Source organism: Durio zibethinus, chromosome 10 (assembly GCF_047325235.1).
Source record: "Durio zibethinus cultivar Kanyao isolate XHJ-2024 chromosome 10, ASM4732523v1, whole genome shotgun sequence".
In the NCBI taxonomy this organism is placed as follows: Eukaryota; Viridiplantae; Streptophyta; class Magnoliopsida; order Malvales; family Malvaceae; genus Durio; species Durio zibethinus.
Window position 1 is genome coordinate 3,693,589 of NC_143171.1, and position 25,681 is coordinate 3,719,269.

Genomic DNA, 25,681 nt, shown 5'->3' on the forward strand with positions numbered 1-25,681 from the left:
AGTCAAAGAAATACTCTATCCGTATCATTTTGTTTCTCCATTTTTTTTAATATTCTAAAATTATGTATTTTTTAACATTTAAATATTATTTTTTGAAAATTTTTTATATTTTATTATTAAAAACATCTAATTATATTTGATTAAAAGATGGACCCCAGTCACAGAACTGAAATCACATTTTTTCAGCTCATGATTTACACCTATAGCCTACCGCAAAACACCTAATGGACGGCTGGATATCAATCATGCGAACCGAAAAATGTCAGCTATATGATAACAATCATATCATTAAAACAAATTTGGTCCCACTCCTCCCATAGTCCCGCTTGTTGCGGCGACAGGACGCCGAATAAAAAAGCTGAAAGAGTAACCAAAAACATCATCTTACCAAATCAGCTTTTTTTGGATAAAAAGTTACGCTGCCGGTACAAGTGTATTTACTCTAGACAACTTCCACCTTTTTAACTGCGAAATATTTACCGCGACGTAACTTCTGGAACGACGTTGAATCCGGAATCGAACAGGAAATTAAATTGGATTGAATTAAAATAGACGGTTGCGATAAGCCTTTTCTTTTGTTATAAATAAAAGTGCACGTGTGGGGTCTACGCTCTTTCCGACTCTGCTTGTCCATTGCTTTGGGTTGGTATATGGTAAGACAGAGATATTCGGGTGCACACGGGATCATTAATTTCTGTGCTCTCGTCAGATCAAGTCGAGCTTAACACTGCCGTGTTTGTTTTAACTCATGCTATCTTGATCAATTTTATATGCCATAAAAATATTTTAATTAGAAGGTTGAGTTAAAAAATACAGTGAATATTTATCATTAATAATAATACGTCAATTATAGAATATGTAGTATTAAGGTACATTTTCGGAATGAAATATTAAAAAAAATAATATTCATGTCTGCTGGTTCAGATAAAGAAATAATGTCTTAAACACGATATCTCAAGGATCAAAATTTAAACATTGAAAATTAGAAAATAAAGTTTATGATATTGATAAAAAATTTTCGTCATTGTGTAGAACAATTCAATCTCAATATAAAGTATGAAAAATTAATATTTTTACTAATTTTTATTTTAAATAATGTTTTATACTATTATTATTAAGCTATTATTTTAAATTTAAATCATATGAGAATCTAGATATAAATGGTAAAAATTTACAAAATATTTTGATTTAGTTGATTAATGCACGATTTTATGTTGAGAGAGTAAAGATTGAATTTTTAAAATTAAAAATTAATTAAAATTAATCACAAATTTGATAACTAAAAATAAAAAATTATATTGAAAAGTTTGAAAATAATTTCTTGAGTGTTTAAGGAGCATAACAATTTGCAACGGAAAAAAAGAATTTTATAGTAAAGTCCATCCAAACAATTCCTAAAAGGCATGACAGACAAGAACTAAGATTTTGCCTAGTAAAAACCGAACCCAGTTACCGGTCTGCGTGTGGTGTGCGTGTGGGACCAGCTGAATTCCTAGTCCCTTTCTGTCCAAGTTTAAATGAAGGTTTGGAATTTTGCCCTTTTTAGCCTTGACTCTGATCAAGGAGAGATGAACTTAACCATGGTTATCTCTCTAACTCTAGTCTCTAGTTAACCCCCTCCTACCCCACCTACTGAACCCTTTAAATTCGACTCCTCTCCTGCCTCATTTTTCATCAACCCTTCCTCGTTTTTTCCTTCGATAGCATCCTCTTCAACGTTGAATGATCCATTTCATTTCTCATTAACCTCCTTATTTTATTTCTGCATATCCAGTTCTCTCAATCTCTGGTACTAATATCATCTTTTATTTTATTTTTAATTTATTTTGAGAGAAAACGGGTTTCGAACTTTAAGTTGTGTTCGAACCGTTGGGCAAAGTCTGTGTTGTTACATTTTTTTACGGGCAATCTTGATAAAAGAAAGAGTGAGAAATGTTCAAAACATGATCTTATGGCGGAGCCTTATGTTTCGGTTCTTTTTTTTCAACATTAAAATTGGTTAAAACAACGTTGTTTTTTCTTACTATTTATAAGCTAGGGAGATATTGTGGATAATACTAGAAAAAAGGGTTATAATTTTCTTTTTTTATTGTCATTTTTTAGAGTGAAGATATGGGGGCAAACGGAAACGGAGTGACCACGCCAAGGAGTCCGTTGGCGAGGATTCTGACGGAGAAAAAGGGAAATGGGATCTGTCACGATGATAGTGCAAAAACCGTTAAGGCTCAGACGATTGACGAGCTTCACTCTTTGCAGAAGAAGAGATCTGCGCCAACTACGCCTCTCGAAGGGACCCAGGGTGCCTTCGCTAGCTTGTCGGAGGAGGAACGCCAGAGGCAGCAGCTCCAGTCCATCAGGTATACGTGCACATGCAACCCAGATTATTAAAAGAAAAAAAAAATCAAAATTAAGACGATTATTAAAATAATAATATGGTACAAGTGGACCCCCCTTGAATTTAATGTGGGATGATCAGACGGTGGAAGACAGAAATTGATCAAAATCATGATGGATGATGCAACTTTGTATTTTATTTGGGGTGGATTTTGATGTGTGGCCCACGTGATTGTTAGGGTCAAGCAACGGATGCGATTTGCAGAAGCTTTTTCAGGCTTCATTCTTCCCCTCTTGCTCCGATGAAATGAAAAATGAATGTTTTATTGTAATCTTTGCTTCCTAATAATTTTGGTTTAATGATTTTGCTTTTTAATTTTCATTAATTATTTGAACAGTGCATCGTTGGCGTCACTGACGAGAGGGACTGGGCCAAAGGTGGTAAGAGGAGACCCAGCAGGGAAGACTACTCAAGCGGTCGCGCATGTGGCGCACCACCATTTGGAGGCCCCAACCATCAGTGTCAGTGACAGTTCTTTGAAATTCACCCATGTTCTCTACAACCTCTCTCCTGCAGGTATATATAACATAAACCATTCACCGCCGAAACCTTTTAACTCAATGGTATATCAAGTAACATATCGTAAAGTAAAATAAAAAAAAATTATGGTTTCTTGTATCGGTGCAGAGTTGTATGAACAGGCTATCAAGTATGAAAAGGGTTCTTTCATTACATCCACTGGTGCACTAGCCACCCTGTCAGGGGCCAAGACGGGGCGGTCTCCAAGAGATAAGAGGGTTGTTATCGATGACACCACCCAAGATGAGCTTTGGTGGGGAAAGTAAGTGTTTTCACGGACTAGTATATAAGGAAGTTTTGACTTAAGAAGGATTTATATATAGTGCTTTACTAGAAACTAATAATTGGGGATGACAGGGGCTCACCCAACATTGAAATGGACGAGCAAACCTTCTTAGTGAACAGAGAAAGAGCTGTTGATTACTTGAATTCTCTGGACAAGGTGAACTTTCTTTTTTAAGTCTGCAACTTTTTGTTCATGTTGAGAAGTATCTATATGCATAGACAGAATTTAAATAAATGGACACTAAAAGGGTAGCATGGTAAATTAAAGTATATAAGAATAAAAGTAATATTTACTTTTGGAAGATGGTGATGTGGGTTTGGGGGGGGGGGGGGTGGTTACTGGGTCCTATCACCTATGGTATCAATTGCGGTCCAACAAGTTGCCCTACGGGCATCCTCATCCATTAGGAGAAGCAACTTTGTCCTTGCATGACTGAATTTTATATGTCCTTAACTGGAGATGAGGCCCAGTGGGGTCCATGCTCTAGGTTATGTCTTCCTGGCTTTGTGAGGCAGGGAGAGAATAGAATATATCTCAGTTTGATAATTATAGGGAGTCAATTATTTAGAAACTTAGCTATCTTTAATCTTTGTTGGTACTTATTTTTAGGATTAATATTTGATATATATAGTACTATATGTTATTATGTGTTGTAGTGTATCAAATATAAATTTTTTAAAAAATGAAATCAAAATTAATTTAAGTAAATAAATAATTAAAATGTAACATTAATTCTACTAATGTAATATACTTGATTGTTTCTATATTAACGTAAAATTAGTGCTGCTTAGCCCATGGGCAACCAGTTTAAGAAATTATTTACTGATGAATCTACATGAATTCTGATTGATGGATGTAAACGATTTCCAGGTTTTTGTGAATGATCAATTCTTGAACTGGGATCCACAGAACAGAATCAAAGTCAGGATTGTCTCTGCTAGAGCTTATCATTCATTGTTCATGCACAACATGTAAGTAAAAGCTAAGCAATTTAAAAATTTTTATCAGCCGTTTTTGTTTGTGTGTTTCACAGGTCTAAGCCTATCCCAGATAAGTCTCTTTTATCGTTGTGATGATGTTAATTATATAATAATAAATGTATCATGTTAGTTTTTATCATCCCTAATAGAATTCCGTGGAGGAATAAGGTTAAAACAAATGGTAAAAGCTTAGTGTACAAATGGATAATTGGGTGGGTGACAGGTGTATCCGACCCACTCCAGAAGAGCTGGAGAATTTCGGTACTCCGGACTTCACTATATACAATGCTGGACAGTTCCCGTGTAATCGTTATACACACTACATGACATCCTCCACTAGCATAGACCTTAATCTTGCTAGGAGGGAAATGGTCATCCTCGGCACTCAGTACGCCGGGGAAATGAAGAAGGGTCTTTTCAGTGTTATGCATTATCTCATGCCTAAGCGTCAAATCCTCTCCTTACATTCTGGCTGCAATATGGGGAAAGATGGAGATGTTGCCCTCTTCTTTGGACTGTCAGGTATAGTATCATCGGAGCAAGGGCACGATGTGGTGCTGGTCCCCAAACGATATGTGTCCTCTTTCTTTTGTTACTGAAGCCTTGATGCATTTGTTTTGAAAAGGATACATGTCCTTTTTTATTACCTTGGTTTTGCAATTTGACTAATGAGTTTACTTCAATAATTTTCTTAATAGGTACCGGCAAGACTACTCTGTCTACTGATCACAATAGGTATCTGATTGGAGATGATGAGCACTGTTGGAGTGACAATGGTGTGTCAAACATTGAAGGGGGTTGCTATGCCAAGTGCATTGATCTTTCAAGGGAGAAGGAGCCTGATATCTGGAATGCCATTAAGTTTGGCACTGGTGAAATTCTATGTCCTCTCTGTTCTTAGATCATTTTACCTGGAATACAATCATAGTGCTCAGTTTGATTTTTATTTTTATTTTGTTTCTGCAGTGTTGGAAAACGTAGTGTTTGAAGAACATACAAGAGAAGTGGATTATGGGGACAAATCAGTTACAGGTATATATTATCACAAAATCTTGGAGTCTTATATGCATCAGAAGTACCTTGACTCAAAAAAGTGGCCTATGGATAAGATGAACAATGCTGAGTCAGCTCATATAGTTTGCTAATTGGGTTGTTTTATATGTAAAATTAGAAGTAAGCATTTTGTTGACTTTCTCAATGCACGATCTAGTTAATGAAAATTGTGACAGAATATGAAAATACCAAATAGAGGATTTGCAAATACCAAGTAGATGATGAAGTAGCTTTCAATGCCAAATTCCATGATGTCAATTACTGTGGTAGAGATCAATGAATTCCGTAGATAACCATGAATTCAGATGGAGGATGATAGAATAATATGCAGAACATTTGGCAGTGAATTATTCTTACACAAATCTTTAATATGATTTTCTTTGCTTGCAGAGAACACTCGTGCAGCCTACCCCATCGAATTCATTCCCAATGCTAAGATACCATGTGTTGGTCCACATCCTAAGAATGTCATACTTTTGGCATGTGATGCCTTTGGTGTCCTTCCACCTGTGAGCAAGCTGAGTCTGGCACAAACCATGTACCATTTCATTAGTGGCTACACTGCTCTGGTATTTTTCTATGACCAATTAAAATAGTTTTTCGTTGTCCCCTTCTTATTTGTGCTGTTGAGCCAGACTTGATTGCTTATATAAGGCTTTAGATTCTTGCATATTTTGACTGAACTTGGTTGATGATACATAATATAGGTGGCTGGCACCGAAGATGGTATCAAGGAGCCAACAGCAACATTCTCAGCTTGCTTTGGTGCAGCATTTATCATGTTGCATCCTACTAAGTATGCAGCCATGCTTGCGGAGAAAATGCAGAAGCATGGAGCAACAGGATGGCTTGTCAACACTGGCTGGTCTGGTGGAAGGTAACTGCTGTTCATTATGAACCATTTTGGAATATTAACATTTAACTTATTTCCGGGAAAAGTTGAATTAATTACCAGAGGTTTTTCTGCAGCTATGGCTCTGGAAACCGAATCAAGTTACCATACACTCGAAAAATCATTGATGCCATTCACTCTGGCAGCCTCTTGAATGCAACATACGAGAAAACTGAGGTGTTTGGGCTCGAGATCCCCACTGAGATTGAGGGAGTGCCTTCTGAAATCCTGCATCCAGAGAACACTGTAAGTTGCCCATTCTTCAACTTTTCAGCGCAGAGCACATGAACTTCTCTTGATTTTAATGTATTTGGTTTTTGGGATTGCAGTGGGCTGACAAGCAGGCATACAAGGACACACTGTTGAAATTAGCTGGCCTGTTCAAGAAGAACTTTGAGACCTTCACAAATTACAAGATTGGCAAGGACAACAAGCTGACTGAGGAGATCCTAGCAGCTGGTCCAAACTTTTAATTCTGGAATAATGAACAAGGGGAAGAAATTGTTGTTAGCAGTTGCGCATAAAATGATCAAATGTAAGAGAAATAAAAGAGTTTTGTTGGTGGTCTAAAGATATAATCAATACTCTTTATTGGGGTCTAATTCATATGTACTATGGTTTTTAACTGAAGTAACCTTTTTCTTTTGGCAGTCACTTTTTTACTGCCTTCGTTAACCATTCAGGCTTTGATACTGATTGAAATAGTTCATGGTTTAAATAGCAAGTGGGGGCTGCCTTCGGATGTTCCGGGCTGAGTCCCTACTAAAGCACCTAATCTTGGACAATAGAATCAATCAAAACTTAGAATTATTTATTATACACTATATAATAGGATGGCATATTTCTAAGCTACAAAGTATCAAAACATATATAGCAAAGCAGGGCTTAATTCAAAATAATTCTATTTTCCTGTCTAAACAACTCTGGATTCTCTAAAAAAATAATAAATTAAATTTCAAGGAGCAAGTTTCCAAGCTAGATGAATACTATGATCATTCACGTAAGATCGCAAAGACCACATTAGGCAATAACTCTTTAATTCTCCTGATGATGACTTGAGATTTAGAGAAGTAACAATCTTCTACTGCTGTAGAAGGGTGATATTTTGTCACTGTTCTATAAAAAAACAACAAAATAAAAGAAAAAGAAATCGTCCCAGGGCCCTATCTCTATTGATGGAATGGTTTCTCTCCATATGAAAGGTATTTCAATACATGTTGAGCAGCCCATTTACCTGCATCACATGGTCCTGCTTCACCATACTATAAATCATCCCCATAAGGGCAGCATAATCTGTCACTTCAGGTCCGTGAAGATGAGATCAAATAAAATTTCATACTTAAGGAAAAAACGAATTCAGCAAGACAAGTTATGTTTTAATAGCCAATTGCAGCAGGCAGAAAGATATAAAAAAAAAATACCATTAAGAGAAAAAAAAAAGAGTACAGCTCTCCTGCCTCTGGTATGAATGATCATAACAATAACAACTGGATATTTCTCTAGCAAAAAATAGATACACAATAAGTTTCTAAAATTTGAATGCCTCGCCTTTAAGCCACTATTCTTGTTGGATGTTTTGCGGTTCATGGATAGGTGGTCCAGTGCAAGGTCAGTTCCGTCATTAAAAAGGTTATTTCAATCATTAAAGTTTTGCCAGCATAATGACATTGGGAAATAACAAATTCGCAAAAATTTTGTGGGCGAGTTGATGCGCTGAAATTGGTAATAATTAACAAGAATCTGCCCTAAATAGAAAGGGGTTTAAGTAGGAAGGACAAAAAGGAAGACATTTTCTGCACCAGGCAAAGACTTAAATACTGCCAAAGAAGGAAAAAATAACCACTGGCATTTGCTATGCGGGTAAATGAAAATGTACCTGCACTAATGGAAGATGAATAGAGTAAAGAAGCGACATATCGTATCATTTACAACAAATAGAAAGAGTTGAAGCACCAAACCTACTTCACCACTACTTTCTTATGGCTCCAGTTCATCAACAAATTCCTCGTCTGACAGAGGAGATAAATGTTCATTTGTCGTTTGCAAAGCAACTGTGGCATCCTCCATGAGGCTTTCAAGATCATTCAGTAAGCTTGGGACTGCATTTGTAAGTTGTTACTTAAAACATATTAGTTTCAATAATCTCCTCATAAAACAAGCACACAGAAGACCACAAACACTTACAGCCTTCATAAAAGTACAGATATAGACAGTAAAATTGCAAACACAATGTTACCTTCAATCAAATGATCATGTAGTCCACGTAGGCATGTGCATGCTTCTGATATGAAAGGCCATTATGTAAGAACAAAAGCCACATGAAACAAGCAGAATAAGAAAGGTCCGTACAAGGTAAATGACTACCGATTCACAGGAAGGAAGCAAGTGATGCAGAATCTGAAGTTTTATGCCTATAGAGGTAATTTGTTAGGTTACTTACGTTATAGTCATATTAACGAATTGTAGAATTAAACAATATGACAGAAGACTATAGGTACCCACTTTTTCTAGGTATCAACCAAATAATGCTTTATCTATGAAGAATAAAAGTACTTACGCTAGCTCATATTTTGCAGTGTCATGACTGTTAATACAACCAGCATCAAGGAATGACTTTCACTTCGTTGTTTCATTGGCTTTAATAATGTTCCCAATCAACTTAGACGTCTTGTTTATTGGAGGGGGTCGAAGAAACTCTGCAAGGAGAAATGAGAAAACACTATCATTAAGGAAACTAGAAAGGAATCCATCCTAACATTTGCAATCAATAAAAAAAAACATAATGCCGGTTTCCAAAGCACTGACCTAGTCCTTGTTGAAAGCCAGTAAGTAGTCTGCATCCGACAGCCACCCATTCATCAAGCTTTGCCACCCTGCAACAACCCAAACCACCATTTAAAGAACCCATGAAAACCCAACACTGCATACCTGGTAAAAAAATCTTTAAAAATCTGGTAAATCCTCTCCTTATTTCTCCTGTTAATTTCTTGTCTTCTTCACTTGCCATTTCTGCAGAAAACAATAGCATCAAAAGAGTAATGACCAAGAATCTAAACCAAAACAAAAAAGAGAACAAAGCACCATTTTTAGTAAAAAAAAAATTAATTCAATTATGAAAAGGAAAATTTTAAACTTCCAAAGAAGTCAAATAGAAAATTATCTCGAAGATTTATATATATATGAATAAATCAGGAAAAATACACTCTCTTAAGCATATCATCAAACATCTTCATTGCAATGCTAACTTACCTTCTGTATAAATGCTAAAACTCAAGCAGAATTTGATTTTGAAAACCAAAAAATCATTAATTTTGCTATAAAAATATTTATAACATTTTTTTGTGTCTAAATGAAATAGTTATGTCTTACAAATTAGTTTACAAATTATTATGAAATATTTTTCTCATAAAAAGAAAACTTGCTTTTTTTTTTTTTTTTTGGACTCTGCAGGTATCACCAATTTCCTCTAAACGCACCGTTTGCTACTCTCGAGCTTCCTTTTATAGGGTTTTAACTTTTCGTCCAAACGGCCGTGTTTTGAGCCGTATCAATGTCGTCTCTCAAGAAAACAGTTACCACAAGTAAAAACGCAGTTTTGTCTTTTCGCATTCCACCAAGGACTTGACCGAGTTAACTCGAACTCGCTCATGAACTCAGAAAACTGAGGCATGCCCTTGGCCCTTATGCCCCAGGGCGCACGATAGACTCAATCCCTTTGTTTCTGGGAGCTTCTTTTTTTTTTTTTTTTTTTTTTTTTTAACCCTAATATTTAAACCTAACTTCTCAAATTCCATCTTTAAGAGCTCTGAAGATCGAAGAATTGCGTTTCGCTCTCTCTATTTCTTTGCGAAATAGATCCTGAGTCTTGCTCTCTTGAAGTGCCGATTTAGGATTTTTGCTTGAAAAATTGTGGATTTCGTCTATTTTCGATCCAATTTCAGGTATTGTTTGCCGATTCTATCAGATCAATGAATTTCGGTTTGTTTCTTTACCTTTTTTTTTGTGCCTTTTTTTACGCGTTTATGTTTTCTTTTTAAAAAGGGATTCTGTGGGGATTTAACAAATGGTAGAGAAGTTGGTTGATATTAAACTAGATTTTGACAGATTCATATGGAGATTGCTTAACTTTGGTGTAATCGGATCTGCTTCTGTGGAAATTAGTGTTTATTTTACGTTTTTCATCTATAATTGGGAGAGTTAATCGTTTAAACTTCTGCTGATCGCTATTCTTTTTTTTCTTTGGATTAATTTTTTATATGAAGACATGCTATTTATCATTTTTCACTAATATGCAAAATTGAGGAGAATTAATTGAAAAAAAATGATCTTCAGAAAAGTTTCATTCCGTTATTTATTCTTCTTTTTTTTTTTTTTTTTTTTTAAAGGGGCAAATTAATCCAGATTTCAATATTGCTCTCCGTTAAGATCTTGAACTAGATATAAGCAAAAACAGTAGTTTGTAGTTAATTTTCTTCCAAATTTCATTCCTTTTTGTTCAATCGTTAATCTTTTTTTTTTTTTTGATGTTTCAGGTATCCAGTATTTTTTTGATTGGTGCTAGTCTGATAAGTTTAATCAACATAAACTGTGGTATTTTTTAATCGTGCTCGCGTGATAAGTTTATTGAAAGATCATAATCAGCATGGGGGGATATGATAGACAGGTAAGTTGCTTATTATTCGTGTATACTTAAGTTCATCACTCAAATAAAGAGAATAAGTTTACTACTAACCAGATAGAAAATGATAAACATAATGGTTTTTGTATATGCAAGTTTTAATTGCTAGTCTGCCTAATGGGGATTTTTGCTCTTATGCAAAAGGTTGTTTAGTGTGGATTTTTGCTATTATAGACAAGGGTTTTTGAGTTTGGACTTTTTGCTGTTAAAGGAATTTTTTTAATATTGCCGGTTTTTCCTATCTAGGAAGTTGAAGATTATGATGATTATGACATGGAAGGGGAATATCAAGATGAAGCTGAAGATGTTGAGGAAGAAGAGGGGGAGGAATATGAAGAGGAAGCTAGACAGCCTACACAAGAAGAAATGGAATATCTGGAGTTAAGGCAGCGGTTGAAAGATTCTATCAGACGAAAGAGGAAACAAAGTAGTGCTGGTCTTTCTTCTCAAGAGAAGAGGCTTCCATATGACAAGTGAGTGACGTGCTTCGTTTTTTGAACTATTTGCCATTACAGTAGTTCTATGATACTTGAACACATTTCTGGATTCAGGGTTTATAGAACATAAGGATGCTTTTCTTCTTTACTGTATAAATAGTTACAAAGTGTGTCTATTCCAGGTTTACATTACCATAATTATTCTAATTAAGTTTATAAATGTTGTCATCCTGCAGATTTGGATCATTCTTTGGCCCTTCTCGGCCGGTTATTGCTCAAAGAGTTATCCAAGAGAGCAAGTCATTATTAGAAAACGAGAATTTGGTATCAAAGATATTGAGTTCCAATCAATCTGTAAGCACCACTTGTCTTTTTTTTTTTTTGCAGCCTTCTTGTTGTATATAATAGTCTGTGTTCAATCCTAGTGATATGTGTGGTTGTGCAAACTCCAATCTGATTAACCCTGTTAGCCCACTGTGGTTGTCATTTATCCCATCAGATACTGCTATAACTTTGACTGTTTAAAAGCCTGCATAAGTTTTCATAACTAAACAAATCACGTTTGCTTCAATGAAGTATGCATGCGCAGCATGCCTAGTGTTTGGAGATCGAGTCAGGTTTTGGTATTTGCAAATAGATGCCTTTCAAGACCAATTCTTTTCCCTTTTTGTATATGCCCATTATGCTACTTGTTAATAGATTTTTTTTAAATATTTATTCCAAATAATGATTTATCTACAAATAAAATAAATAAAGAAATTTGTTTATTTGAAGTTTGAGTCCGTGCATATATCTTGATTTGTACTTTAGATTCTGAATTTTTTTTTAAATGCAGATGGAATATTTAATACATTTCAAATTATATTTGGTCTTTGAACATTTTGTATTGACAACCTTCGTGATTTCTTGTAGAGTAAAAAGAACTTTGCTTCTAACAGTGCTGGACCAAAGCTTGGACAACGAGGCCAGGCACCCAAAGTTACAAGTGAGGTATTTATTCTGAGCTCTTCTATTTTGGTCTTACCATTTGAAAGACCTCTGGTCTGTGATAATGAATGTTTTCAATATCTGGATTTTGTGCAGCTCAGAAACAGAGCTGAGAAACTTAAGAATGCAAGAGATTACTCATTTCTATCAGATGATGCAGAGGTTCCAACTCCTGCAAAAGAGCCTTTAGCTAGAAATGTTTCTGTTCCAACCTCTGGTAGGTTACTACTTCTCTGCATCAAATCTGTTTTTTAATCTGTGAAGCTTAAAACATAGATAACTTATACAGGTTTTTTGCTGATTTTCAAGAGGCACACTCAGCTCGAATGCCACCAAAAAACAAAAAACCATTGGGCAGCAATAGTGGTAGAAATGTCCAAGGCCTTCGTGAAGAAAGGAAATCAGTTCCTTTGAATGGTCAAATGCAAAAAGGTGGTTCCTACAACCCTTCTTCTGCCAGTAAACCGAATGTGATGTCAATGGATTCTAAAAAGCAGCTTGGCGTTAACAATGGTATTGGGCCTGGCCGGCCTGTTGGTGTTAGCAATGGTATGGGGCCTGGCCGTCCTGTTAGTATTAGCAATGGAATCAGGCCTGGCCGACCTGTTGGTGTTAGCAGTGGTGCCGGGCCTAAAGCTGTTCCTTCAAAGATGCCTATTGAAAAGAAGGAGAAGAAGATTTCTGCATCAGCACCTAGAAATCTCCCACCCAGTGCACCTAAAGCACCTCCTTCAAAGATTCCCTCATCTGATTCAAAACAGAAGTTTGAACTGAAAAAGGGATTACAAGAACGCAGCAAGGATAAGATCATGCCCCAAAGGCCTGCGGTATCATCAAAGCCTCAGGTAGTCTTACACAAATGTTTCTCTTTTGTCAGTATTTTTGGAATACATTTTTAGTTTTTATTTATTCCCTTTCTGAAAACATTTTCAGGTGAACAAGCCAGTCAGGCAAATCTCATCTCACTCTCATACTTCGTCAAATGTTCAGCGACCTAAGAAAAAGCAGTTGAGTGAAGATGAAAAGGCTCTAATGATGATCAGAAACATGTTCCAGTAAGACCTCTCTTCTTTTATGCTTCTCCATGCTCGCCGTTTTGTTGAAACCTTAATGTTTTTTATTCTTCTTTTGTTATTACCGTTCACAAGAGATTGCAAAAAACAAGTAGCCAGGTTTTGCCATTTGCAGCATATGAGCACACACTACTGCCAATATGCCATGAACTAGATGTAGATTGGCTTTATTTTAAATTCTTAGCCAGCAGGGGATATAATTGCTTTTAGTAATTTGATTTGGATGGTTAAAAAATTCTTTGTCTAATTACTATATTATTATTATTCTTCTGTTGCAGCACCGATAGATATCCAGTTTGTGACGACGATGATGATAGTGACATGGAGGCAAACTGGGAGGAGATTATGAAGGAGGAAAGAAGAAGGTTAGTAAAATTGTCCAAATTTCATTTCTTTGCTAAATATATGATGCTAGGATTTGCACGTAGAGAACTGTCTGAGAAAAGTCTTAAGGAAGTAGATGTTTGAAAGTGCATTTATTTGTGTTTTGCAGTGCCAAAATAGCGAGGCAGGAGGATGAAGAACAATTGAGGCTGATAGAGGAAGAAGAGCGGCGGGAACGAATGAGGACGATGGCCAAAAAGCGCAAGCTGAGCCAGCACTGACTGTTTCCAGGATTTCCAAAGTCTAAAATAATTTTTTCTTTTGTCATTTATTATGTAAACTAGTACAAGTTTAAGAAAGTTTTCATTTAGTCCCTATTGAAATTTATTTAGCGTTTTCCCTTTGGCAGAGAAAGATTAGGAAAGAAAGAGTTAATATTAAAAAAATAATTAGTTAACTTTTTCAAGTGCTTGTTATTATGTTCAAATTTTTTTTATGGAGTTAAAATTATTTAAGTTTGAAATTAAAAAGGACTACTAGTAATAAAAATTTTAACAGTATATTTATTAAAAAAATAACAAAAATAAAATTACCCGGGCCACCATTTCGGAAAAAGTATAAAAAAACGAAAATTGAAAATTGAAAATTGAAAATCTTCAAAATGAATGAATCAGCAAATATTCACTTGTAGAAAATGCAATTATATTTATTTCAATTTTATTTAAAAAGAAAATGTAATTTCTATTCTTAAAAATAAAAAAAAAAATTCAACTTTTTATTTTATAACAGCGGTAGCCGTTAACAAACAATTTCGTTGAACTGGTATTAATTTATATTTATTTAAACGAAGAGTATGAAATCTTAGCAATACTCTCTCTCTCGTGCGCGCCTTAGGTATTTGAGGATGTTAATGGCAACTCTGATAAGCCCCGCGATCCCTTCTTCACCTTCTCATCGCTTTTTCTTTCCCACAACCCCTTATGCTAAATTCGTTAAACTTCCTGCTCTTCGTTGCGTTAGGTAAACCTAAAAAAATTCTTTAATTTTTCAGCAGTAATATACGCTTTGCGACTTTTAATTAATTAATTAATGTTAATTTTTAGGAAGAATGGTGAAATCAATGGCTTATCTAGAACTCCTTCACCCATGGAGTGAGCTTACCTTCCTTTTTTTGTGAATTTTTTATATTTCTTTTGATAAAAATTGTTTACTGTTTTTATCTGCATTTCAGCTCTGGAGGTCATGACAATGGGGAAATGTCACTGGTAATTCCAACTTGTTTTTTTTTTAAAAAAAAATTTATTATTTTAAAAACTAATCAATTGTCTGTAAAAAAAATCAATTGTAAAAATGTAATGGCTATTCAAATATCATGTTTTAGGTAGAAGTAAATTTATGCATTTTTGTTATTTAAAAATTTGAACATTTTTAATTACTGTAGTTATATTTTTTTCAAAGAGTATTGTCTAGTAGCACAAAAGGAAGCTTTAAATATACTGTGTCCTGAATTCCAGTTTCATGGAAGGTTTTGTTGTTTGTTTATAGGAACAATCTCCCAATGTTGAACTGGAAATGAAAAATAATGGGATATGGCGACTATTCAAGGAAGCTCAGCAGAGTAAGTCTCTGTTTGACTGGCAAATAATTAATGTTCCTTTGTTTTTCTTAAGTGTTTTTACTTGTGTTTCTCATACTATTTTAGATATTTTGTATTTGAATAAACAACGACTCAAGGCTGTTGAGGAGCTGAATAAAGCAAATAGGGAGAAACAGTTATTGCTTGATAAGGTAGATGAACTGGAGAACGAAAACAGAAGAGCCGGTGGGAAAGGTGATAGTACTTTGAACTTAGCTTATTGTAGTTACAACAGTTATGGTTTTCTGTAGTTTTGTTTGAGTGTCTTGGTTGCAAATTTTAATGTTTCATTAATGTTTAGTCTTTTTTTAGCTGTGTTTGTTATTGCCAAAATGATAGTGCTGTTGCAACTACGTCTGATATCTTTGCCCAGCTACCTTCATAAGGTTATTCTGTTTACTTGGAACTGACACACCTCAAATTTGTTAGAGCTGTCAAAACTTGGTTGTTTGAAAAGGAAATGATGAAACTTGACAATGTCTTTCATTGTGGGTTGCCTTCTGTTAGTTAGTTTAGGACTTTACGGGGTGTCAGATGCTTAAATTTTGTTTTTTTTTTGGGTCATCCACATGAAATTATTGTCCAGTCGGATGCCATTAGTGAGGTTGCAAGAATATTAAGCATGCATGTTTTACTTGAGGAGTAACGTTCATAAATTTCTGTTGGTCAAGATTTTAATTTTCCTTTGACTTCTTTATATGAGGTAATGGATTTTAATATAGGTAGGCTTGAGTTTAAACTAATTACTTGTTTAAGTTCAACAATGTGATTCTTAGGTTTCCTATTTTAACCAGATAATCTAGCTCTGTGCTGGGAAGTATTGCTTCGGATAGACTCCATGGTCCTTGGTGAAATGATTAGCATTGCAGAGGCATCTGATTTGAGAAGGATTGTTATTGATAGGAAAGTTAGTGTAGCAGATTTATTCTCAGACATGCTGGAGAAAAGAGATGCTGAACTTCTTGCAGAACTCCGCCACTTCTCAGAAGGAAGCAGAAAGTAAAACTGTCCTCTAGAAGTTACAATAGTTTACTTTGACATGAAGAACGCAAACACTTAGCTGTTTTATAACCATACTCTGTCACCTGTAAAAGTCCAGACCTTTTATTCCTGTTTCTGTTTTATGGAACTTAGGATTCTTAATCAGTTCTTTTGATTTCTCCGGTTTAAATGTCTATAACTGCATAAAAAAAAAATTTTTTTTTTGCCATGCGTGCTGCAACATTCTGTAAATAATGAAGGTATCATGTGAGTTATTCATTTTGTTCTTACTGACAAAATCTTACTTCATAACCAAAGGTTCTGCATTCTTTTGCAGAAGTGCAGTCTTGTTTCTCCAGAGTAATGAGTCTTTGATTTTTGATATCTATGCATTTGATTTGTTGATTCTACCTACTTTTTCAAAATTGTTTTTCCACTTATGATTTTTTCCTCTTCTGACCATAGTTTTATTTGTTATTAATACAGGAAAGGTTATCACATCATTCACATATGTACTGAAATGGAACCCCTGGTCTCAGTTGGACCCTTGGCGCCATACATAACTGGCTTATCTTGCGCGCTGCAAAGAAAGGGCCATTTGGTGGAAGTTATTTTGCCAAAGTAATTAGTGAAACTTGTCTCATTATTCACTGTAGTTGCTGTCATTTATGTGGCTGTGCATGTCTAGACCTCATTTTTTCATGTTAACATAGGAATTTTCTGAATGCCATGGTAATAATTATTTGGCTTACATTCCAAGGGAAAGTGAAAGAAAGATCTCCCTGATGTTGATTCCGCATGTTGCTTGTGCATCTGCACAAATTCCTGAGACATGCTTCCAACTTTTAAGCATTTTTCTTCCTTTCCTTGGAATCAAATTGACCTCTATGTTTTCTTTTATAAACTTTGATATATAGTCATATAAATCGTAAGAAACAGGTATGGATGATTTTACACAAACACACACACACACACACACACACACTATTTTACTTGTTAATCTATGAGGATAGAATACATTTGTCTAACCTATGCCTTACCCTAATAGCTTGCATAAAAAACTTGTATCAGATATTTTCTCTTCCATTAACTTTCCAACCATGAATTGGTTTATGAAGCCGTTGTATAATAAGGTGATGCAAAGGAGATTGCTGTTTGGTTAGGTATGCCAGCCTTGCTCTAGATGAGGTGCAGGGGTTGCGAGAAGTTGAGGCAGAGTCTTATTCCTACTTTAATGGCCAATTGCATGGAAACAAAATCTGGACTGGGTGAGTATAGTTATTTCTTTATACTGAAAAGTAGGGTTCCAGCGATAAAAATGGAAAAAACTGGGTATCAATTTCTGATTGGTTTTTCCTTTGGCTAGTTGGAACTGCAAAGAGAACTAGATGTTTTTTTCAATCTCTAGCTTATTAAAAAGTTTAATTGATATCACTTTTTCTGCATATTGTCCAGGGTTGTCTATGGCATTGGAGTTACTTTTATTCAACCGTTATATTTCTCATCCTTTTTCAGCCGAGACAGTATATATGACTACCCAGATGACTTTGAACGGTGAGTCTACATGTCTCATGACTTTTTTGTTTTTTTTTTTTTTATATTATCCATCCTGCTTATTATTTTACTCTCTAATTATTTGTGCTTGCGGAGATCCAGTGAAATTATTCGTGTCTTTCAAGTTACTTGTCATTTTGAGAGAGATTAATTAACTCGGGTGATGGTGTGACAAGCAGTGTTCTGCTGGTCAGACATAGGGATATTCTGCACGAGTTAATAAGAAGCAAGAAAATTGTGAAGCATAGGAACATTCTGAGCACGAGTTAATAATAAGTAAAAAAATGTCAAGCTCTGGAATGACTCAACTTTCAACAACTTTAAGTTTGAAATGCTATGGATGGTACAATGACATCGATTGGAGATAAAGATGTTGCATCCCCTTTCAATTAAGTGCAATGTTTATTGAATCTTTTAAAGGATATATGGTGAAAACAACGTGCTTTTAGGTCTGGCATCTGTTGCAGCCTGCTCTAAATGGGTAGCATGAGTTGGTTCCTGTTGCAGCAATGATATGACATGCAGTTTTGAGAGGTCCATAAATTTTGCACAAATAGCCTTAGAAATTCAGATTGAATGGTACTGCGATTGAGCCAATTATATTTGAACTGACATTATTCAGATCAGCTGAATCTGCCTCTTCAAAAAAGCAGACAATATTAATCCATCTAATAGCTGAGTTTTTTCTTATATACAAATAAAGAAAGGCAAGTTTAGTTGATATGATATGGTGAATTAGATAGCAATTTACCGTTCTTTTTGTTGATGTGGCAGAAAATACAGGTTGTTCAAACTCCCAATCCAAAAAAGGCTGTATTTCCTTTTGCATGTAGGAGATGGCAAATCTGTAGGATATCATGTTTCCTAAAAGAAGCTTAGATATTTTCACTTTCATAGCCATTATGACTATTTTTTTATTAAACTATGACCAAGTAAAAAAAAAGTCAGTATTGCACAGTTTGAGAAGCTCAGTGATCTGAATAATTTTATTGACATTCTAAATCATTTTTAGAGGACTATTCTTTTCCACTTCTAGTGTGGTAGTATGAATTTGACTGGGTATTTTCTTCAAATTTTCCTACTTAAACTTATTGTATCATATATCCACATCAATTTGTTTGATTGTTTCATGATGGTTTATCCATTTTATACATTCAGATTTACCTATTTCTCTCGTGCTTCATTGGATTATATGGCAAAATCTGGAAAGCAACCTGATGTGTTACACTTACATAATTGGGAGACTGCTATTGTTGGACCTCTTTTCTGGGATATTTTTGCTAAACAGGTGCATCTTCTTATGCCCATTTTGTTTGCATTGAGTTGTATAACTTCCCAATCCTGCATTGCAATATACTTTACATCTATGCCTTTTGGCATCATTAAAGTCCATGTTTTGCTATCTCCAGCCCTTGAATTATTGGAAACTAGTAAATGACTATCATTAGTTTGAAACATCATGGAGAATGAAATGTGGTATAAATTTGATGAGCGATATGTGTAGCCTTTGTCAGTCTCTCTGCCTGAGTCATATAGCACATGTAACTTCCAGGAAAACATAATCGAGTTAAAAGTGCACAAATGAAGAAGGGAAAGGCAGTTCTAATGGTGCGGTGTCTGGATGGTTTGGTCCTATGGCTTCTTCTAATGGCATACTTTCCCTTTTTCTTTTAAAAGAATTATTTTAACCTGGTCTTAATTCATGTGACATGAGTGATTTGTGGATAACGTAAGAGGGGATTGTTGACCCAAGGAAGGTGGTTATGAGAATTCTCTATGGTGCAGACAGATAAGTTGCTTAAATGGTGGTGCGCTTAATAACCTGTCTTTCTTCCTGTAAGATGACATTTACTGGCAGCCATGATTATGAGAGGTGTGGTGAAACTACACTCAAGGCATAAGATGAGGCTGAAACTGGTAGAAACTTTTGGAACTTATCAATAGCCTTGTTCAGTTCATTTCATGAAACTTCTATTTGCCAAAACTTTTGCATTCCATTGTTTCCTTTTGATTTGGGAGGAAAAGTCTGACAATTGATTTGATTGCCTCCAAGATTGCTTTTGCATGATGTGGGACTGTTGACTTGTTTATCTGTCTTTCTTGACAGTTTCTAACATAAGTGGGAAGCAATTGTGGCAAAGGAAGTTATAAATTGTCAAAAATTGGAAGTCATCCTCACCTCTTTTTTTCTTGCTATTGCATGTATAGGGGCTGGGAAATACTAGAATATTATTGTCTTGCAATGGCTTTGAATCACAGGCAAGTTACCATATTCATTTCCTCTCTGGTTTTACAGTTTCGATTGGGTCATGTTGACCTTGCAAAATTTTCTTATACCTGCTGTTAATTGTTAAAATTTTCAGTGTCTTGAGGAACCTTATAAGCTAGCATTATGTGGACTTGATCCTGTTAGACTTCATCGTCCTGACCGTTTGCAAGATGCTGGTAAGACACATCTTGTGAACATTTTGAAGGTAAAGGGTTCTACCTGCTTATGTTTTATGGCCAATAAGAGTTCTACCCGTTGAATAATCTCTTTTTGCAGTCATTTGTCTTAGTTTGCTAGAAAGGATAGATGATATCTTTTGTTCCTCCCTTTAACATGTCCAGAAAGCACAGACTTAGTTCTCTACCTATAAGCCTCATATCCAAAATGGAAATCTTAGAAAATTGATATAATGACTGATGAGATTTTCTTATCAGGTTTCTGTTTTTATCTTTCTACAGCCTCTCAATTTTGGGTAAAGATCCTCTCCACTACTTAAAAGGTGGAGACAAGGGTGCCACATACTCTAGAAAATTTGACTTTATATAGGTTTATAAGAGTATTTTCTTAGGGTTAGCATGACCAAGGTTATAATAAGAATATTTGATTAAAATGTAAAATGTGGCATTCAAATATAATTATTCTCTATAAAACGTGGCATTTTATATATATATATATATATATATTATCACATGCATTTATCTTTAGTTTTTACCTACTCAAGAATACTATTATTTATTTTTTCTCTAAACATAGTTTTTTATCTTTTTTTTTTTTGCTTTCAAAAGCAGAAGATAAATAACAAACATTAAAACAAAATGATACCAAAGACTTGGAAATTTCATGAATGATTATATCACAGCCATGAAATGGTATTTCATGTGGTAATTTTCTATTGAAATAATGAGCTAATATGCTTATTTCTCCTTTATGTAAAATTTAAAAATTTGGATTTAAGGTAAAATATTTTTACATAATGCGAGTTGGTATATGAACCCTCTAATTTTTTTTTTTTGGCTACCCTGTTGAGTGGAGAGGATCATTTCCCCCCAATTTTTGCATCTTTTTTTTTTTTTCTTTTTTCAATCCAGCATTGAGGATACTTTATCCAACATTTGCAGGGTGGGATAGTTTATTCTAACGAAGTTGTAATTATGTCATCCATGCACTCTAAAGGAAGGATCATTCGCAGTATGAGTCATGGATTGGAACCTACCTTAGCCCTTCATAAGTAAGAACAACTCATGCCATTCCTGCACTGAAATGGGGCAGAAATTTATCTATTGCATGTTGAGAAACATTTTTATTTCTGTTCTTCTGTTTGTGTTTTACCAAAGGGAAAAATTGCTTGTTGCTCCTTATGGCTTTGATAACTCTACCTGGGATCCATCCACGGATAAATTTCTTCCAGTAAATTATAGTACAGAGAACATGAGGGGAAAATATGCATGCAAAGTTGCATTACAGCATCAGGCGGGCTTATCTGAACATGCTTCTTCTATTCTGGTATGTGTTTCATAATTATGTTGTCTGCATCAACTTCTGTCTCAATTTGATAGATTATTAGTTATTACATGGTAATAAAATAACCATGTTTGGAAGATACAGGAAGAGAGAGAGAGAGAGAGAGAGAGAGAGAGAGAGAGAGAGAGAGAGAGAGAGAAGGTTATGAAGTGCGTTTCTTGTATGATGGTTAACAATAAAAAACTCCTTGGTGATAAAGCCTACTAAAAACCTTCCTCCTGTTTTATTATTTATTTATTTTTATTTTTTCTATATACATTTGCCCCCAGGAAATGTAATTGTTTTGGTAACTTCCTTGTACATAATTTTTCGTTAGCCTTCTGGGGGAGGGGTGAGGTGTTAAATGTATAACTTTAAGCAGTTTTAAGGGGGGGGAATTTATGTTTTCAGGAAAAAATGGGGAATACTGTAAGTTGAAATTATGCTATTATGCTATTATGATAAGGGTTTTTATTTAATTTACTATATTAAGATCTTGATGCTCTATATAATCCAATTTAAGGATATAGATTAAAATTCAGACAACAGTTTGTTTATATTTGAAGGAATGCTATGCGCATGCAGTTGTCTTTTATATCTTATCCACTATTTGCAAATATGATTGTAAACATACTCATCATAGTTTAATGCATGTACATTGGTATGGTATTCCTTTAAGGTGTACTAAACATAAATGTAACTATGTTGCCGCTTAAGTCTTAGCATGGATATCTTCTGGAATCTAAATGCACTTATTTACTGTTTTACCTTTTCATTGGCAAGCAGTATCAATTAATGTGTAAATGCCCTCTTGCTCTTTTCTCTTTCCTTCCCTTGAGACCTGGAACTATGACTTAAGAAGTCTGTTACCAAATGCTCAATGCCAACAAGCCATGAGGAGAGATGCTATAGATGAAATGTTCTAGAAGTTTATATTCTATTTGTATGGTAAAGAAAGAAATATAGTTGTTATAGTGTTGCATAAAATATTTCAACTCTTTTTTGTATTTTTAACCAGACTTGGATTAGTGCTAATGCTAAAAATGTCTTTATTGAGGTTGGATGCATCATCTCAGAAGTATCAGATTTTGAATTAGAGAAATTGAAGGCAGCTGTCTATAATGCTACTAAAGGGGGTGCCCAGGTGTATATTTCTCTCCAAAATTGAGTTCATTGGAAAGAAACAAAAAGAAAAGCATGATTTTAGTGTTGAATATTTTTAAAAGGTCTTATTAGTTGATGCTTTATAAAGATTTTTCTGTGTAAGTTGACAAATTTGTTTTAATAAATTAGCAATAGTAGTTGCATCCTTTGCTTGCATTCTTTTTTTTCTCCTTAAAAAGAATTATGAAAATGCTTTTAGAGTTAACATCAAGCAATGATGTTTATTTAGTTCATAGCTATATCAGGCTGTAGTTTGGGGTTTTCTGTGAATTTATCTTGTTTTGTATTTTCTATCTTTCTTCCTGCTTGATGATTTCTGTCAACCTAATTGTTTATTGCCCCTCTGCAGTTTATCTTCTTGGGAAATGTTGCAGTGCCAACCATAGATAGAGCACTCAAATCTTTTCAGGAAGAACTTGAGGTACAGCCTTTGCTTCCTTATACTTGTTGTGTAGCTTGACATCTTGTAACTCTTTGTTTGTACATAATGCATTCAGAACAAGTACATGAAACGCAAGTGTAACTAGCTCTAATATAGCTTTTAATGCCTTGAGAAAAAGTTTCCCTCATAATTCAACGAAGCAACTTAGTTTTTCTTAAGTTCATAAACTGCTTAAGTTTTTATGTAACTGAAACTAATTTCTCTCCTGGAGTTTGTCCTTTGTCATTTTTTATGAGGTGCTTTTCTTTTCATCTCCTTCCCTCCCCCACCCCCCACCCCCCTTCCGTTTCTTTATTTTGCTGCTAATGATCTATTTTGATGCTTTCCTCCCTCCCCAGGATTTAGATGTGAAATTCTTTTACCACTACAATGAAGCGCTATTGCATTTGATGTTTGCAGGATCTGACATAATATTGTGTCAGTCCTTTGACGATCCTCTACTTCAAGTTCCAGTAAGTTAAAGGCAATATCCATTAATGAAAATCAAGTACTTTGTGAGAAAAAAATCAAATGGTTATATGCAATCCATTGTTGCTTTTATTTTGGAAGCAATATTTTCTTATGTGGTCACACTCCAAGCAACCTTCTGTGCTAACTTCTGGGCATTGTTATATTACTTTTGGAGAAATTTCATGCATGCATGAGAATATACGGTTGTCTAGATCCACATGCTAAATATTCAAAAAAACCTATTAGAGCATGAGTATTGACCCTCGGCACTAACGAGGGCTGCATGTTAGGTAATTGATGGGGTATGAAGGTTATTGGAGCCTTGTCTGTTTTTCAAGCAAACCTAATCTTCCATCAACTTGTCCTTGACCTCTGTTCTACATGGAAGTCTGTGGTGACCTTTATATATATGATGTAGCCATGTGCTATGCTCATACATTGGAATGCTTGCATGCATGTTTGCAGTTAAATTTGCTTGACCTCTAGATTGAGCGTCTCTTAATTGACCACCCTATATCTTTGTATGTATTTTCTGAGATGCCTTTTACCCTCCTTTTGGTTGATTCTTGAAATGTAGCTCAAGGCTTTAAAATATGGAGCTGCTCCAGTTTTAGAAAACAACGGTGATAAGAACTTTAGGTAACTCAATCTTGTCGTGTGGACTTCATTCAAATAGAAGTATTATACTTCTTATTATTTGATATTTGAAAAAGAGAACGATACAAAGCATTTGTTTTCTGCAATGTCTTAACAGGTATTCTGCAGATCGTGACCATGAGATCACTAAATTCTCGCAGTTCATGAGATCGACCTTCGGAAATATGTCCCTTAGCCAGGCCCTTGAAGAAATTGTGAGTATTTTTACTCGTGCAGTCATAAAATCTAACTTTTCAGTTTCTCTATTTTATTTGGAAATTGGTTTGTGAGAATTTGTTCTGCAACTTAAGGCTAACTCTTTCAGTAACTGTGTTGTCACCATCCTTCCTATAGAACAATAACCCGTCAACATGGAAAAGAAAGATAATGAATGCCATGACGGAGGACTTCTCATGGGATGCAGAATGCTACGACATTCATGTCTCAGCATACACCGCGGTTAAAAGTCTGTGAAGCAGCTGTGAATGTGAATATACATATTTATACGTTTATCAAGGTCACCATGCACGAGAACTAAAGCTGATTTAGAAGCGGAATAAAGGATGTTGCCATCCATGAAAAGTGGTATCATCTTAAGTCTCAGTTTTGGGAGGAAAGTAAGTGACTTGAATATTCATTTGTAAAGCTTCTTTCAAGTCTTTGAGTCCCAAGTGCCAAATCCTTTTGAGTGGTAGTTGTTGTAATTAGCATGTATATATTTTATATATTAGAAGATTGCCTGCCTAGCCATCAGCTGTAAGCAGTGACACTGATAAAGTAACCAAGTAGCAGCTAGTGACACTGATTGTGTTAGTGTTCCTCGTATTCACATAACTTAAGTTTTGTTGATTACTTTATAATAGATCTGTCAATTTGTGTGTTTATGTTGTGTAAAATATTGATAATTCATGTATTCGTATTATATTTTATATGAAAATTATATATCACAGTTCATATTCACACAAAAATATGAAATATATATTTTTTATTTTATTAAATTTATTTATGTTTTTTGCTAAAATTTTAAATCGTATTATTTTTGTGTCTTTTATTTATATTATTTTATCATATTTTAGATTACCAAATCTGTATTATAATAAATCTAGACTTATTTGTTGAGATAGTTAAATTTGAGTTAAAAAACCAACATTTTAAAAAATTATTGGCTAAGGCTTTAGAGCATGATAAGAGCATCAATTACGTTCTGTGAGTGTATCTTTATGTTTTATGATTGGAGTGGAGTGAAAATTTTGCCTTGCCATATCAAATCCTAAATCCTTTATCAAGTCCAATATTTAATTATTTATTTCAAGATTTAGTTTTTTAATCTTTTTATTTTATTCATTTAAATAAATTTGTGTAGTGATTACCTTAATGAAATTAATTAATGATAAATAAATTTGATTTTGTTTATATAAATTAATT

The 25,681-nt window shown here is 34.6% G+C and overlaps 3 protein-coding genes and 1 pseudogene across 10 annotated transcripts; 3 read left to right on the plus strand and 1 right to left on the minus strand.

Moving 5' to 3' along the window:
* Positions 1 to 1,673: 1,673 nt before the first annotated feature.
* Positions 1,674 to 6,800, plus strand: LOC111292953 (phosphoenolpyruvate carboxykinase (ATP) 1-like). Its single transcript, XM_022885614.2, has 13 exons — positions 1,674 to 1,789; positions 2,104 to 2,357; positions 2,733 to 2,911; positions 3,023 to 3,176; positions 3,272 to 3,356; positions 4,071 to 4,171; positions 4,404 to 4,702; positions 4,879 to 5,052; positions 5,147 to 5,212; positions 5,624 to 5,802; positions 5,941 to 6,110; positions 6,203 to 6,371; positions 6,455 to 6,800. The coding sequence occupies exons 2-13, from the start codon at positions 2,113 to 2,115 to the stop codon at positions 6,596 to 6,598; spliced, it is 1,965 nt and encodes a 654-aa protein (XP_022741349.1). The 5' UTR covers positions 1,674 to 1,789; positions 2,104 to 2,112; the 3' UTR covers positions 6,599 to 6,800.
* Positions 5,449 to 9,589, minus strand: LOC111292955 (uncharacterized; annotated as a pseudogene). Its single transcript, XR_016345585.1, has 7 exons — positions 9,375 to 9,589; positions 8,931 to 9,134; positions 8,683 to 8,821; positions 8,490 to 8,536; positions 8,362 to 8,406; positions 6,186 to 8,224; positions 5,449 to 6,100 (listed from the first exon to the last, which is right to left on the minus strand). The product of XR_016345585.1 is annotated as an uncharacterized LOC111292955 (transcript).
* A 69-nt stretch (positions 9,590 to 9,658) lies between these two features.
* Positions 9,659 to 14,001, plus strand: LOC111292954 (uncharacterized). 2 transcript variants are annotated; one of them, XM_022885615.2, is made up of 10 exons: positions 9,659 to 10,066; positions 10,658 to 10,788; positions 11,050 to 11,276; positions 11,477 to 11,594; positions 12,153 to 12,230; positions 12,324 to 12,444; positions 12,537 to 13,072; positions 13,161 to 13,282; positions 13,579 to 13,665; positions 13,794 to 14,001. In XM_022885615.2, the coding sequence occupies exons 2-10, from the start codon at positions 10,768 to 10,770 to the stop codon at positions 13,903 to 13,905; spliced, it is 1,422 nt and encodes a 473-aa protein (XP_022741350.2). In that variant the 5' UTR covers positions 9,659 to 10,066; positions 10,658 to 10,767; the 3' UTR covers positions 13,906 to 14,001. The 2 variants fall into 2 exon arrangements, with proteins under 2 accessions (XP_022741350.2, XP_022741351.2); XM_022885616.2 differs by lacking the exon at positions 10,658 to 10,788 and having other exon boundaries at positions 9,728 to 10,066.
* A 418-nt stretch (positions 14,002 to 14,419) lies between these two features.
* LOC111292317 (UDP-Glycosyltransferase superfamily protein) lies at positions 14,420 to 25,138 on the plus strand. Of its 6 annotated transcripts, none has more exons than XR_016345573.1 (20): positions 14,420 to 14,644; positions 14,728 to 14,775; positions 14,856 to 14,889; positions 15,170 to 15,242; positions 15,327 to 15,455; positions 16,055 to 16,259; positions 16,728 to 16,862; positions 17,405 to 17,509; positions 17,697 to 17,795; positions 18,954 to 19,083; positions 20,004 to 20,054; positions 20,159 to 20,269; positions 21,183 to 21,292; positions 21,399 to 21,567; positions 22,622 to 22,708; positions 23,078 to 23,149; positions 23,570 to 23,622; positions 24,198 to 24,259; positions 24,375 to 24,471; positions 24,611 to 25,138. XR_016345573.1 is itself a non-coding variant. In XM_022884624.2 (20 exons), exons 1-20 carry the CDS (start codon positions 14,529 to 14,531, stop codon positions 24,728 to 24,730), a joined length of 2,067 nt encoding a protein of 688 aa, XP_022740359.2. In that variant the 5' UTR covers positions 14,437 to 14,528; the 3' UTR covers positions 24,731 to 25,138. The 6 variants fall into 6 exon arrangements, 5 of the variants coding, with proteins under 5 accessions (XP_022740361.2, XP_022740359.2, XP_022740360.2 ...); XM_022884624.2 differs by having other exon boundaries at positions 14,437 to 14,644; positions 23,509 to 23,622; XM_089766469.1 differs by having other exon boundaries at positions 14,488 to 14,644; positions 15,359 to 15,455; positions 23,509 to 23,622.
* The last annotated feature ends 543 nt before the right edge of the window (positions 25,139 to 25,681 follow it).